The 15,794-nt window shown below is 35.5% G+C and overlaps 1 protein-coding gene across 4 annotated transcripts in view; it reads right to left on the reverse strand.

Annotated features, from left to right (window-relative positions):
- Nucleotides 1–320: 320 nt before the first annotated feature.
- The window catches only part of LOC138691088 (uncharacterized), a 106,764-nt gene continuing 91,290 nt past the window's right edge, over nucleotides 321–15,794 (reverse strand). For all 4 annotated transcript variants that reach the window (XM_069812795.1, XM_069812793.1, XM_069812794.1 and 1 more), the window contains 2 exons: nucleotides 13,453–13,805; nucleotides 321–4,322 (listed from right to left, as the gene is read on the reverse strand). In XM_069812795.1, coding sequence (XP_069668896.1) covers nucleotides 13,502–13,805 — 304 coding nt within the window. In that variant the 3' untranslated portion in view covers nucleotides 321–4,322; nucleotides 13,453–13,501. The remainder of the gene's footprint in view (nucleotides 4,323–13,452; nucleotides 13,806–15,794) is intronic.

Raw genomic sequence — 15,794 nt, forward strand, 5'->3', positions numbered from 1 at the left:
GGAAAATCTGATTTCAAATGTCAAACTCTGTGACAAATGCACCATATGTATAATGTTTGGCACCATGCTGATTGACATATGGCGGCCATTTCGATCTCTTTCCACCCCATTCTTGACTTCAGGCATTATGAAAGGATAAAAACTACTCCTTGTGACTGCCTACTGCAAGTTCATACATCCGCCCAATTAATGACTTTATATGATATTACTGGATTCTCTCCAGGTTCAGAAAGATACATTAAAACACTGCAAAGCTGACACATTTTGCTGCCTTTCGTAAAACTTACTTAAGGTATATGTACACCTTTACATACAAAAAGTTTTGTTTTTTTTTTTTTTTTTATAATTTTGCTCTGTGAAATTTTTATACAATTGAGAATGGTACCAGAAAGAGAATGAAGTGAACAGATCCCTTGAAATTATGTCTAAACTGTTTTTAAAAATGATTTTGTTTATAATTTTGACATGCAACTTGAAACATGATAGCTCATGCAGTTTTTAAGATAGAGCCACAGTTCTTTCACTGTTTTATAACTAAAACTATTCTTTAGTGCCTGACATAGAGCTATTTTTTTATTTACATTAATTAAATATTACCATATATGTAACTTACAATAATATTTTATGTTGTATAAATCATGTAAAAATCCATAGATAATTATTAATTATATTAATGTTATTTTACTCATTGTCAGGCACTAGGGGACATCTCATGCTTCAAAATGACACCAATATCTTCTTGGTATCACCATATTTGGCTGAGATATCATGTTTGAAAGAATTAAATATTCTAAAATTACTATTTGCAGAAAATGAGCCACAAACTTTCAGAGCCTAGAAGACTCCATCATCATATGTCACCCCTCAAGCAGCTTCATGTCGGTCCAGTTTTAGCTTCTTTCTGCCTCTGAAATACCTCCTCCTTCAGGTGTTGAATGTTTTTTTTTTGGCATTTTTGTCCCTATTTCCATTGATGCAACAAATCCTGCAATGTTGTTTGTCCCAGGGTTTATGCCCATCCTCCTCAGAATTGTAATTTCTACTTTTGGACTCTTATTAAAATGACGTATAAGATCATTGACACACAAATTTACAGTTTTATGACTAACAGTAAAAGATTATAAATTACTTCATTATGTAAAAACGTTTTTTCAATCTAATGATCATGCCAGATATCTATGCATCTATTTTGGGATTACAAAGAAGTTTATTTTACAAGCAATGCTGGACGAGGGGATTGACTGCTACGAAGATCACTCCAAAAGTAATGCGCTCCAAAAGTAAGTGACCGTGGCTGATGACGCAGCATTTTGGAAAATGGGACTTATCTGAAAAACCATAAGGCATAAATCGAAAATTCTTATATCAAATTAAAGAGGAGAAAATTATCTATTAAAATAGTTATATTTTGAAAATTCTAATTTTTCATCATTTTTTGCGTTTTGTGGGTGTACATATACCTTAACTGCCTCATGCAATAACTGAGAACACACGTGATTTTTTTCTAAAGAGGATCAGGACTGTTCTTCACAAGCGATGACATGATTCTTCTCACAAAGATCAACACATTTATTTATTAGACCTCAATTAGTAGGACTAAGTCATCAAGGATTTTATGACAAATTCCACATTAAATAGGATATTGAACACAAAATAATGCAACTTCTTTCACCCTGCCATTGTTTTTATCCCACTTCAAGCACTGATTACATACAGTACACCTATCTGAAATTATATTAAAAGAGATGGAGGAGGTAGGGCAGACACTGAGACCGAACAAACTCTCAAGAAAATATAGGTAATAAGGATTTAATTAATAAAGTGTAAATTACGCCATTGTCAAAATACTAATACAATTATACAATTAATAGAGAGCGCTGCTGTTATGTTTGTGTAAATGTTTCAGCATAGTGCCTTTTTTTTTTTCTCTCCGTGTTTTACATTTATTTCTGATGTATTTCACACAAAACAGAGGCAAAGTGTCTACGAATCTTAAGTTTTCACGCACAAGATTTGTTAAAACTCAAGCAAGAGGGTAATGCTGCTATTGCTTCAAAGGAAGCTGAATTGCAAACCAAGCAATCTGGTGACAAACTCTAACACAGGTTTTATTGTATTAAAATCACTTGAAAAAAAATCATAGATAATTCCTTACTGCCTGCAAAAAAAAATATTTTTTCTTAATTCATTCAAATTCCTTGTTTTTAATTATAATACATATTCTTTGGAATTGAAATTTATGATAATGTAGCAAAGGTGCCCATTTGTCTCTTGCCGTTTTTTGTACCTTCCTTGCAAAAGGAAGGAAATTGAATTGCTTGTTATATCTGTCAGTAATTATACCAAGTCAATATTATATCATCAGAACGAAATCTCCAGTCATCTTACAAATTTATCTCCACTAAATTATCTAGTCAAACATAAGCTGTGTAAAACTGTCATAAATAAGTCGCTGTTCAATTTTCTACCTGATCCAGTATCATTAGTACTGGCACAAGTCTTATGATGAATATACAAGTGCGTGTGGTCATATAAATTATTTAGCATATGTGTAACTACAATAAAACATTAGGAGAGCTCACCTGGGTAAACCATGACAAGAATTAGGGAATTAAAAGAAACTTCCTAATTACAAAATGACAGAAAAAATAACAGAGAGAGAGTGAAAAAGAAGAACTTCATATCTGAACAAGTAATTTGAACACAGTATAGTGTAGTTAGTGATCCACATTTTACCATACTTAGGCCTACTTACTTGCAGAATCGATTGTTTTTACAGTAGAACCTCAATTATCCGTCACCCTATTAACCGATTGGCAGATTATCTGACTGTCTATTTCTCGCTCTTCTTTTTCTTCAGAAATAAATAACTTATAGGAAGTACTGTTTTGTACATCATATTTTAGTAGGTTCTACATATGTTTTGCTAGAGAGTGTTATTACAAGCCTTTATCATTACACAGCATTGTCTACTGTTCAAATTGCCGTTCTATAAATTTAACTTGTATATCAAATGTCTTTCACAGATGATAACAAAAAACGTGTTGTGCTAAGTATCGAAAAAAATGGAAATAATTGAATGGTTTGAGAAAGAGAAACTGTGGCTCATATTGCATCAGAATACGAGATTGGAGTTAAAACTGCGCGATTTAATAAAAAAAACAAGGATAAAGTGTAAAAAATTATGTAAATCTACAACATGAGACCTCCTGTATTCCTATATTTCCTGAGATAGTCATTACAAAGGGCTTCCGTCGTTGACAACCGGACTTAAATTAGTGAACTTCTGATCCACTACCTAACAAGTTAAATACAAGACCATGCAAGAAATAACAAAATCTTTCATTGTACGGATTATCCGATTTTTTCGATCAACCGTTCAGTCCATCCCCTTCATTACCACGGATAATAGAGGTTCTACTGTATATTGAACAGTGCAATATTTCATTCTAAACGGTTGAGAGATGATTACGTATTTTTTATATACTTTTAACAGGAATTGTAGTAGTGAATATGCATGTATGCCTCTTTTACTCGACAAGGAATGTTGTAATACCAATACCCACGGACTTCATGTCAATCTCTTTCTCATGAATGTTGAGACTACAAGGTGAAAAAATCATGGGAAGAAAAAATGGATTGTGTGAAAATATAATTCATCATTCATATTAACAATAGTCCAACGTAACAGTACAATGCTAAGCTAAATAGTCCAACATGAAGGCTGCCACACACTATTAAGTGAACTAATGATCTGTCCTCCATTTTGAATCTTGCGTACACCACTTTTAACACTTGAATATAATTAATTACTGACATTGCAAAATATAGTTTGAAAATATATTATGTATTAGAAGTCTATAGTTATCTTATTTCTGCTCTTAAGGGGATTTAAAATTATAAAAATAGATTCAATTTTGCAAGTAATTATGAAAAGTAACTTCTTGTATGTGTTAATGTAAATCATTTTTAAAATATTAATAATTATATACATTTCTTTATTAAGATAGGTGTTTTTAATGTTCCATGATATCATCTGAGATTGGTTAATTTATGACATGTTACTGTATGTGATATTTAAAACTTTACACACATTAAACAATAAGCATAACATGTTTAACAGATCTCTCTCTGTACTTGTATACCTAATGTGTAAAATTAAATTCATATCTCATATATTTTTTTGATAAAAATATCTTTCCGTAATTCTTGTCTTATTTGGTTATAACTGAAGAGACTGTGGAAGGTACAGGAATAGTCATCTTGTCATCTGTTTACATTTGGTCTTCTCGAATCCTATTTTGTTTTCCATATTACAGTACCTGTAAATGTAAAGCATGCTTAATGATACAGAGTCAACTACTGAGGGAAATGCGAAATGTTTTTAACATATTACTTGTTCAATGCTGATAAAATATATATTTTCAACAGTAATCTCACTAGAAGTTTTGATTTATCTAGAGAAAATCAAAACTCGAGTGGGATTTAAATGACTATTACACGATTAGAAGAAAGTATATAAAGATTAGAAGTAACAAAGTACTCCAATACAATAAAATATTAATTGGCTTACGAAAATACAACTGTCTTCAAATGTATTATTGTACCATCTCAACATTACGCTAGATGGCAGTAGTGTTTTATGATTATGTTTTCTTGTTAACGGTATCAGTTGTGCCAACTATGGAGTCTTCATTGAACTTTGTGGACTGTTACTAGTCAAGAAGGCTTTGTTGATTCAGTTTCATTTTTATTAAAACATTTCCATTCCACTTCAATCATCCGGATACCAGTAATCAACGTCACTTGACAGATGATTTTCAATAAATCTTAGTATTAAACAATGTCTGATACGTGACTATCCATAATATCATATAGCAGAAGCTATAACAAACATAACCTAAATAATATAAACAAGTGTTAGAAAAGTTTTAATGAGGGATGATGAAATAAATAAGAAACGTTTTAATTAACGATGATGAAATAAAAAATAAACATGAATAATTTTAAAAGAAACAATTATTGAAAGTACAATTTTCAAATTTGAATGTTTTAGTGGTTGGTGGTTCAGTTGAAGTTACATTGGACGTGTGTGTAAAAGAAGTGAACTTGTCGATGTACATGGTGTATCCCTCAACTTATTCAGGACTTCCGAATGTTGCTCTTCATATATGACCAGTGATCTTTATTAATTCTTGTTCTTGAATGCCAATGCGAGTCATATTTGAAAGTGCTGTGCATCGACTAGAGTGGTTTGTAATTTTCTGTTTTTTGATGTCCAGACCAGTGCAGTTTGAAATGTTGGCAAACAAAGAAACAAATGCTAGGATAGTGATAAAAAATAAACAAATGCTAGGGACGCGATAAAATTAAACAAATGCTAGGGATGCGATAAAATTGTGCGATAAGCAGCCATGATTGGTTGAAAGACCTCTTTTCGTACCGTTTTATTGGTCGAAAGTAGTGTGACGTAGTAAAAGTTGTTGTTGTTTTCTAATGCCAGGCGTTTGACAATAAAGTCATTTGACCTCTTGCACTCCAATATTTTTCAAAGATATTATCATGATCAGCCACTGAAGCACAGATTTTGAGGTGTTCCGAATCCATTTCTTGGTTTGAGTTGCACAATGGGCAGTTAGGGGACTGATATATTCCAATTCTATGCAGGTGTTTGGGCAGAAAATCATGGCCTGTTGCCAATCTAAATGCAGCTACAGACGATTTTCGTGGTAAATCGGGAATTAACTGTGGATTTTGATGCAGAGAGTTCCATTTTTTCCCTTGGGATTGTGTTATCAAATTTTGTTTGTTGAAGTCTAAGTATGTAGATTTAATAAATCTTTTCACAGAGTAATACGTAGATTTAGAAACAGGTCTGTAAGTAGCAGTGCTGCCCTTCTTTGCTAAAGCATCCGCATTCTCGTTTCCCAGGATTCCACAATGGGATGGTATCCATTGGAATACAATTCTTTTATTGAGTGATATTAATTGAGAGAGCATTTTATTTATTTCTGCTGTTTGAGATGTAGATGTGTGTTTAGAGACTATTGATAGAATAGCTGCTTTGGAGTCTGACAATATAACTGCATTCCTAAATTTATTGATGTGGCATAGAAGATTCCTGAGACTTTCACTCATTGCAATGATTTCACCATCAAAACTTGTTGTTCCATATCCAAGAGATCTACAAAGTGAGAAGAGACAGCACGTAACACCTGCACCGGCACCTTGTTCTCTGGAGATCAAGGATCCGTCAGTATATAAATGAAGCCAGTTTTGTGGAGGGTACCTAATATTAATTGTCTCTAAAGACAATTGTTCAGTATTTCAGTGTTTACTTGTGATTTCAGTATTTCTTCTGTTAAATTTAGATTATATTCTATATTTAATAGAGTTAAAGGGTTTGGTTTAATTTGTAAGTTTTCTTTTAAATTCGGGATATTGATTTTCTGTTTTAATTCTTGAACAATGGATATGAAACTTTTTTGAGTTCTCAATCTACAGAGAGGACTGTAGTAAAAGTGTAATAGTCATTATAAATATTCCATAAGCAACAAATTATGTCACCCAATAAATAAAAAAAAATTTATTTCATGAATCAAAATTCAGGGAGAGAGAGAAAAGGAAGGAGAGAGATGGAGAGAAAGATAGAAGGGAGGAGAGGGAGAGAGATGGGGAGAAAGACAGAGCAGGAGAGGAAAAGTAAAAGAGCAAGATAGTGAGAAATAATAGAGGAGCGGGAGAGGAGTTGTACTTTCCTGTAAGAATTTTCTGAGAGAGAAGTGACTGAAACTTCAGGTTACATGTAGGGACCTGAAAATTTCGCATTTGCGAATTTTTAAATTGTGGGGCAGAAAGTATTTTTCTTCATCTGTAAGGTGATTTAGCATGATTTTCTAGCAGAATTGAGAGTGCAAAACAATGTGAATTTCCTATCAAATTGCGAAATCACGACAAAAATGCTATGTAATAGCAAATTATCAGTAAAATGTACATTATATTATACAGAGAGAGTCAGAACTTTCTCCATAGTGGCAGACACACTTAAACCCTGGTGTAGGTTGGTATTTCTCCCTTGCCTTAGGGAGTAGCCACGCACACAATACTGGCGCGTCCTCGCCAAGGTTATACACAAACCCTGCAGCCAGCAAGTGCATTCATTCCGTAAAATGTTTTCATTTGAAGAATGAGCTTTTTTAGTGGAATAAGTGCTTCGAAAAGGTGACGAATACACTAAAAAAGTGAAACAGAAATTTGGAGAACGCTTCCCAAGCTCTAATTTACCTCCTCGAGATACAGTGCGCGATCTGGTAAATAAATTTCGCCAGATAGGCCCCATTGCGAGGGAAATCCACAGTTTTAACAGAAGAAGAACTGTTATAGTTTTCTAATCAAATGATAAAAAGCCTTAACAAATCGGTTAGAAAATTGGCACAGCAAACTGACCTATCTAATTCCAGTGCATGTAGAACATTAAAGAATGAACTAGGATTGCAGCCGTACAAGGTATCGGTCGTGCATGAACTAACACCACAAATAATGAGAAAAGACTGAATTATTTTGTTTGATTTCAAAGATTTATTCCTCGTCATGGTGTTGACGTGTTAGACAGAAAATTCTTTACAAACGAAGCTTGGGTTTTCTTTCAGGTTACGTAAATTCCCAGAATACACGGATCTGGTCCTGCGAAAACCATTATGCAATACATGAAACACCATTGCACTCCCAGAAATTTGGGGTATGTGTGCCATATCACGAGCACGCATTAGGCCTATAGGACAAGTTTCTTAAAGACAAAGTAAATTCTGAAGTTTATTGCTCAGACATATTGTTTCCTTTTACTCGACAATTAAATGAAATTGAAATAAATAGCGGTTTCTTTCAACAAGATGTCACAGCTCATACATCTAACCAATCTCTGCAATTGTGAGAAGAGGTTTTCAATGGAATAATAATTTCACAAGAATTGTGGCCACTGATATCCCCCGAAATAACACCTCCTGATTATTTCTTTTGGGGAGCAGCTAATTCTAAAGTGTACCAGTCCAATTGTATCATGATCGATGAATTAAAATATGTAATAACAAATGTTTTCAATTCAGTGACGAAGGAAACTTTGAACAATGTTTTTGAAAATAAGGTGAAATGGGTAAACCTATGTCTCCAAGAAAATGGACGACATTTTCAACATCTTCTGTAAAGTAGGTAAGTGTTTTGGAATTTCAATATTATTGCCATATTTAGGATTTGTCGCTTCATAATGATTTTATATTCATTCTCCATACCTAGTGCGCTCTCGTTTATTCCACTAGTGCAGCCAGTGGTACCCCTCCATTCTCTGTACCTAGCGCGCTCTCGTTTATTCCACTAGTGCAGCCAGTGGTACCTCTCCATTCTCTGTACCTAGCGTGCTCTCATTTATTCCACTAGTGCAGCCAGTGGTACCTCTCCATTCTCTGTACCTAGCGCGCTCTCGTTTATTCCACTAGTGCAGCCAGTGGTAACTCTCCATTCTCTGTACCTAGCGCGCTCTTGCTTATTCCACTAGTGCAGCCAGTGGTACCTCTCCATTCTCTGTACCTAGCGCGCTCTCGTTTATTCCACTAGTGCAGCCAGTGGTACCTCTCCATTCTCTGTACCTAGCGCGCTCTCGTTTATTCCACTAGTGCAGCCAGTGGTACTTCTCCATTCTCTGTACCTAGCGCGCTCTCGTTTATTCCACTAGTGCAGCCAGTGGTACCTATCCATTCTCTGTACCTAGCGCGCTCTCGTTTATTCCACTAGTGCAGCCAGTGGTACCGCTCCATCTCTGTACCTAGCGCGCTCTCGTTTATTCCACTAGTGCAGCCAGTGGTACCTCTCCATTCTCCGTACCTAGCGCGCTCTCGTTTATTCCACTAGTGCAGCCAGTGGTACCTCTCCATTCTCTGTACCTAGCGCACTCTCGTTTATTCCACTAGTGCAGCCAGTGGTACCTCTCCATTCTCGTTTATTCCACTAGTGCAGCCAGTGGTACCTCTCCATTCTCTGTACCTAGCGCGCTCTCGTTTATTCCACTAGTGCAACCAGTGGTACCTCTCCATTCTCGTTTATTCCACTAGTGCAGCCAGTGGTACCTCTCCATTCTCGTTTATTCCACTAGTGCAGCCAGTGGTACCTCTCCATTCTCTGTACCTAGCGCGCTCTCGTTTATTCCACTAGTGCAACCAGTGGTACCTCTCCATTCTCGTTTATTCCACTAGTGCAGCCAGTGGTACCTCTCCATTCTCTGTACCTGGCACGCTCTCGCTTATTCCACTAGTGCAGCCAGTGGTACCTCTCCATTCTCGTTTATTCCACTAGTGCAGCCAGTGGTACCTCTCCATTCTCGTTTATTCCACTAGTGCAGCCAGTGGTACCTCTCCATTCTCTGTACCTAGCGCGCTCTCGTTTATTCCACTAGTGCAACCAGTGGTACCTCTCCATTCTCTGTACCTAGCGCGCTCTCGTTTATTCCACTAGTGCAACCAGTGGTACCTCTCCATTCTCGTTTATTCCACTAGTGCAGCCAGTGGTACCTCTCCATTCTCTGTACCTAGCGCGCTCTCGCTTATTCCACTAGTGCGGAGAAAGTTCTGACTCACTCTGTATTTTTGTGTATATATAAATGTGCCGATCAATTATCTCTTTATTAATTATTGTCCGCTCGATTCGATGGTTAAGTCTTTCTTCCTAAACACTACTAAGAGGAAATGTAAGTACCTTGAGTTTCTGAAGTCTAGGTATGAAGCTTCCAAAGTAGCTAAGCTTTTTCCATCCTTCCACTGTAATGAAGCGGAATAGCTAGTTTGAGGCTATTTTGAAGATATTGTTCTTTTTTTCAAGCAGCCGACATGAGGGATATTCAAAATATGGGGATACATTTTTACAGGGTCTCAATGAAAAGAATGTTTCAAGATTAAATGCTTATGCTAGTAAGTTAGCTGAATTGCTAACTTTACTTGGGGGGGTCCAAATATCCAACATCTCACTTGTTGTACCCAAGATTATACATCCTGGACAGTAATTTAGCAGACATTATTCTGAAGGGACAATAAATTCACTGTCGAGATTAAGTCCTTTGGATGAAGCTACATGTAGAGATGTGCTTTCTAAACCTGCTCAGTCAGCAAAGAATAAACTGTCAATTTTGAAGAAAAGGACCCTGGCTGAAAGAGCTTTGAGGCTATAGCGAAAATATTGCACTCAAAGAATATAGTTCTATTGAACAATGTTGACGAATTAAATATTGGCATGTTTCCAAGATTTTCCAGTATACCAAAACAAAAAATTCGAAGTACATACAATTCATTTAAGAAGCTTATTGAACAGCAGGTGAAAAATGTGACATAGTGAAAGTGTTTAATGCTTTAAGAACTGAGAATAAAACATTTTCAGAATGATGTTTGCAAGTATAGTGGACACCAACAAACAATGTTGACAGTGAACGTGTTTTGTCACAGTATGGTGCTGTTGTTTCAGACAGATGATGTTATTTGAAGGAGGAAAACATTGAACTGTTCACAGTGTCATCTTTTGAGAAATGAAAAGTAGGATGCATAAAGTTTCCTCTGGAAAAAATAGATGCTAATTTGGAAAATAGTAGATGCTAATTTCAGAAACATAGATGCTAAAAATTCAGATCCCTACATATTAGTGCAACCTGACAATGTATTCAGCGTAAAACTGTTTAATATTTTAATAACAAGATATGCTCATCTGATTGTGAATATTAGCACATCATACAATATGGTTCAAATCTAAGAAGATTTTCTCGCAGTACATCCTCAATACTTGGACATTAATATCTCCTTACAGTCTTACTAATAAACTGTGTATAGTTTTTATACGAGACTTTCGCAGAGTTGAGACAGAAACCGTGAATAAGCTATGGACGTATAAACAGGCTGTAACTATACAATGGGAATTGCTTTGCAGTAGTTACATACACGAAACCCCTCGTTTAAGCGTTGTATATGGCGAAAAAATGGCCGCCCCTCTAACAGCTGTTCGTAACGACTGTCATTTTATGATGATGGTTACCTTGTAACCACAGATCATAGAATTATTAGAATAATATTGCTGTAGCTTGTACTCTTTGACCAAAATGTAGTGTGGTAATCGATCAGAGTCAGTTGTACTATTGATACTTGACACGGCACACTAGAGCGCTCTACCGGATGCAATAGAGAACCTCAGATATTCTATTACCTTTCGTAACGAAGTAATGACGAAGCTATGACGTAGTTGTGTCACAATTATACTGTTATACACGACGTATGTAGTGATTATTAGTAAGGAATCTACACACAACGTATAAACGAGCTACTCATTGTATAAGACAGTTAAACGTCTGTATATAGAGTTTTTATTAGTAAGACCATTAAATAATAAGATTTTTGCTAAGAATGGACGTAATAAAAAAACAACATAGCATTTTTAGTATAGAGTCTAACCAAATATGACCTTGAAATGAAGTAAAACCACTTTACAAATCTATAAAAATAAAATGAAGCTGGAAACCAACTTAAATTATTTACATGATATACTTGTGGTTGTTTGTGTGCTATGTATCACGATGTCAAACACACCCCCACCCCTACAACTGACGAATGCAAACGGCAGTATGCAAGATCAGCAGGAACATCAGTAGTTCGTAGGACTCTGAAGATGACGCATAACCGGCGTCGAAATGGGCCGTCTGTCTAAGGTACATAACCTTTTTTAAAAATTGTAACACTTTTAATGTGTCATTAAACAATTTTAAGTTTTTTAAACAAAGTGTTAAAGTGAACCAGAATCAATAAAATTATACATATACATCATAAAGCTTACCTTTGAAAAGAACGAATTCTATAAGTTCAACTCATTAATAAAAAAAAATATATACCTATGTCATTTTCGAAAGTAAAGGATGGTTCACAATAAACCGGGAACGAGAACCAGAATGAAAACGAGAAGCAGAGGATGTGAATATGAAAATTTTTGATTCACAATAAACCAAGAATGTAGATATCGATATACATGTCAATAACGATATGTTTTTTTTTTTTTTAATCCAATGCCACCAGGTTGTCTTTTCGACATTTCTGGTCTTCTCTCCTGGCCGTGGCTTAGTTGTAACCCACTTCTGAGGTTGGGGCGCCTGGAAGGCGGAGTTACATTACCCTGATGATGTGATAGGATGATTATGATAATGTGGTGCCAGGAGAGGTCTTAAATCTAAACTTAACCTAAATTCCAGACCATGGACGAACACAGGAATAATCCCCTTTAAGGAAAAATTCCTGTGCTCTAACCGGGAATCGAACCCGGGACCTCATGAACTAGACCATGAGGCTGGTCCTATGTATGTAAACGATATGTAAAGTCGATATTACGCATTCTGATGTTATTTGTGTATAATTGACCATTTATAAGTTCAACTCATTAATTAAAAAAAAAAATATATACCCATGTCATTTTCGAAAGTAAAGGGTGGTTCACAATAAACCGGGAACGAGAACCACAATGAAAACGAGAAGCAGAGGACGTGAATATGAAAATTTTTGATTCACAATAAACCGAGAATGTAGACGACTATGCATATCGATATACATGTCAATAACGATATGTAAAGTAGATATTACGCATTCTGATGTTATTTGTGTATAATTGACCAATGGCGTCCTCTCATGAGTACAAAGCAGCCAACATAAACACAAGTTAACCAACTTCGAAATTTCAACTGAAACATTTCATTAGGTACAGTACTATAAATATGTCCATGTATCTTTATTATCACAACCTATTTTAAGTCTACCATAATGTAAAATAATTAGAGAAGAAACATTTGTAATAGAACAAAAATGAACACAACAGTAGTTATGGAATTGAAGCATGAATATGTAGTGTGTAATACAACCAATACAGTAATAAAATATGATTCGCTTCCGATTGGTGTTCAAAGACGCAGCTATTGAAAGCCACGTATTCTCCTTCATTTTCTCATCTTTATACGAGGCGCGCCGCTTATCGTAAACGTGAGGATTTTCCTCAACACTCAATATTAGAATCTCATCAAATAAAACTTGCTCCATGATGCACAACATAGAACAAAACAATGCATAGGTTATGTCACTGTCTTCTTGCTACAAAATATACGACGACAAAATACCTTTTAGATGGCAATAGAATGAATCTAGTGGGCGGTAATCGGAAACGTGAACGCCAAAGTTGAAACTTGGCCAACTCTCCGTTCCCAATCCCGGGCTCCGGCAAGCTTTTCGTTAATTGTGAATGCTCACATTTAAATGTATACATTTTAACAATTTTACCGTTTTCGTTCCGATTCTCGTTTCCGGTTTATTGTGAACCAGCCTTAACAATATTAAACAACAAATGTTATACTGCACTGCTTACTGATTCATATAATCATGTTATCACTTCTCTTACCCAGGATGTGCGTTAATTGCTCTTCCAGAATGATTGTAGATAGAAATATTCAGTTATCTTGAGGAGGCTCCATGGCGCAAATGATTGCCTTCATGATACAAGCAGCAGCAAGAGCAGCATACGGCTGCCATTCTGAGCGACGGGAACCATCACCACGGTAATCTGCCACACCACGGAGACAGATGAAACTGTCACGACAGTTTCCCAGGACTGAATCAAGGACAGCATCGAATTCTGAATCAAATACCAGGGCACCACACTTCGAGGAGAATAACTGCCGTAGCCTATCATCTCGTGACACTGCTCGACCTGACGCTACAGGAGATAGGTGCAGCAATGGACACCCAGATTCCCTGTTGGAAGAGTAAGTAATAGAGGCTTGTAATGTAAATCCTTAATCATATCCTTTCTACTTCAGCATCATATATCTATAGATACACTTTGCTTGCATCACCATTTTAAATTAGTGTGTTAATGCAAGACTGGAGTACATTTTAATTATTATAAAGAATCTTTGTTTTTCGTTATTTCTATTCTTGTAAGATGTCTTCAAAAAAAGCACATCACATTTATTAAAATGCACCCACAATGAACCGAATTATTTCATGTGAATTTAACTGAAAAACAAATGACTGGGATGTAGACATTAAAATTATGTTTATAATTCCTAGGTACTGTAATAGTTTAGTGGTTCGTATTTGGGTCATTTGCAAAAATTGTAAACAAATGGACGATTGAGAACGTCAAAATTGAAGTACTATTTAGTGCATATTCTGCATGTATTAATATAGTGCAATGTCTCTGCCATAGTAATCAGCCACTGTACACTCACCTTGCTTTACAGCTCTGTTTTGAATGATGTAACAGATATGACGGAGTAACAGATCTGACAGGTAACAGACTTGACAAAGCAAACAAACATGTGCTAACCTAAAATGTTTTTGCTTAAAAATCTTCAAAATAGCAACTTAACTACTGCACACGTGTACTATTATGTCCTCTTGATCTTGACTTTATATGTTGTTATTTGTGGAAAACACAACACAAACAGATCTGAGAGAGTAAAAATGCACGCTTAGACTAAAACATAAAGCAAGAGTATGACACACAATCTCGCCAAATCAAAATGGGTGAACATAGCAGTACAATCAAAATAGGTCTTTATGCATCATCTTGGCTTGTGCTGACATCTGTGGGATTTCTTTTTCAATTGTGTATCCATAGGAACACAATGGTGTAACAGACCTGACTGACTTACTGGACTAGAGTAATTATGCAGTAATATTTAAGAAAATATAAACTCAGACATAAATGAAGAAGTTTTGATAATATCAAATGTTTCTTTGATTTTTTTCTCAATTACATTATTAAACAAACCTTTATCTAGACATAATCATGCTCCATTTTAAAAACTTAACTAGTATGGACATGGCATTTTAGCTGTCAGTATGAGAATTTTATTTTATTCTCGTGAAATATTTCATATGAGGGAAATATTTCTTGTGACGTTTACTACATTAGTATTGAAACTACTCACTGTTAGGATTTTATAACTCTATCGTTATAAATGCAATAATGGGAAGGGTAAGAATTGATGGACGTCATTTGTTATACAAATTCTGCAAATGACCCATTTACTTATACTCTGATCTGAACCAATTAGATTTCTTCTTATGGGGTTACTGAAGGAAGGATCTACTGAAACAAGAGAGATGAGTTACAACGAAGTATTAGCTACGAGATGGAACAGGCCAGCATAACAATGTTTCTGAAAGAATTAAACAATTTCCGAGACACACTCCTGTATTGTTTGGAAGTGAACAGAAGTTATTTTAAACAATGTTTATAATTTCATACATTTCATGACCTGGAGACCTGGACCTGGATAATAAAAAAATTTAGTATCATTAAAAAATACATTCTTTCGCACATTCCGTGCAAAACGAAAGAAGTACTGTCTCACAAATATGTATAAAATAACTGAACGCACCCAGCGTTGCCAGGGTTTTCCTTTCGGTTCTAGAATTACAGAGATCTCAGCAACTTAATTATAGAAAATCAAAACAAATTACTATCTTTACTATGCTTTCCTCATCCCTAAAGATGAATCTTACATAGCGTCACATACATGAATTAAAGGCCTTCTTAGCCAAAAGACCTGCAAGGGTTAACTCAATTCAAAATAGCTGCAGAACAGACACTGAAAAGAAAAAATGTCATGTGCCTTACATTCAACTGTTTTTGTTTTTAATTAGCACTGTCTTGAAGTTTAGCTAAACAAAAATATACCCCTCGGTCCCTTTACATCCGTTTAGCATTGACTCAATATTCTACATTGATCT

The sequence above is a fragment of the Periplaneta americana genome, chromosome 16 (assembly GCF_040183065.1).
Source record: "Periplaneta americana isolate PAMFEO1 chromosome 16, P.americana_PAMFEO1_priV1, whole genome shotgun sequence".
Classification (NCBI taxonomy): Eukaryota; Metazoa; Arthropoda; class Insecta; order Blattodea; family Blattidae; genus Periplaneta; species Periplaneta americana.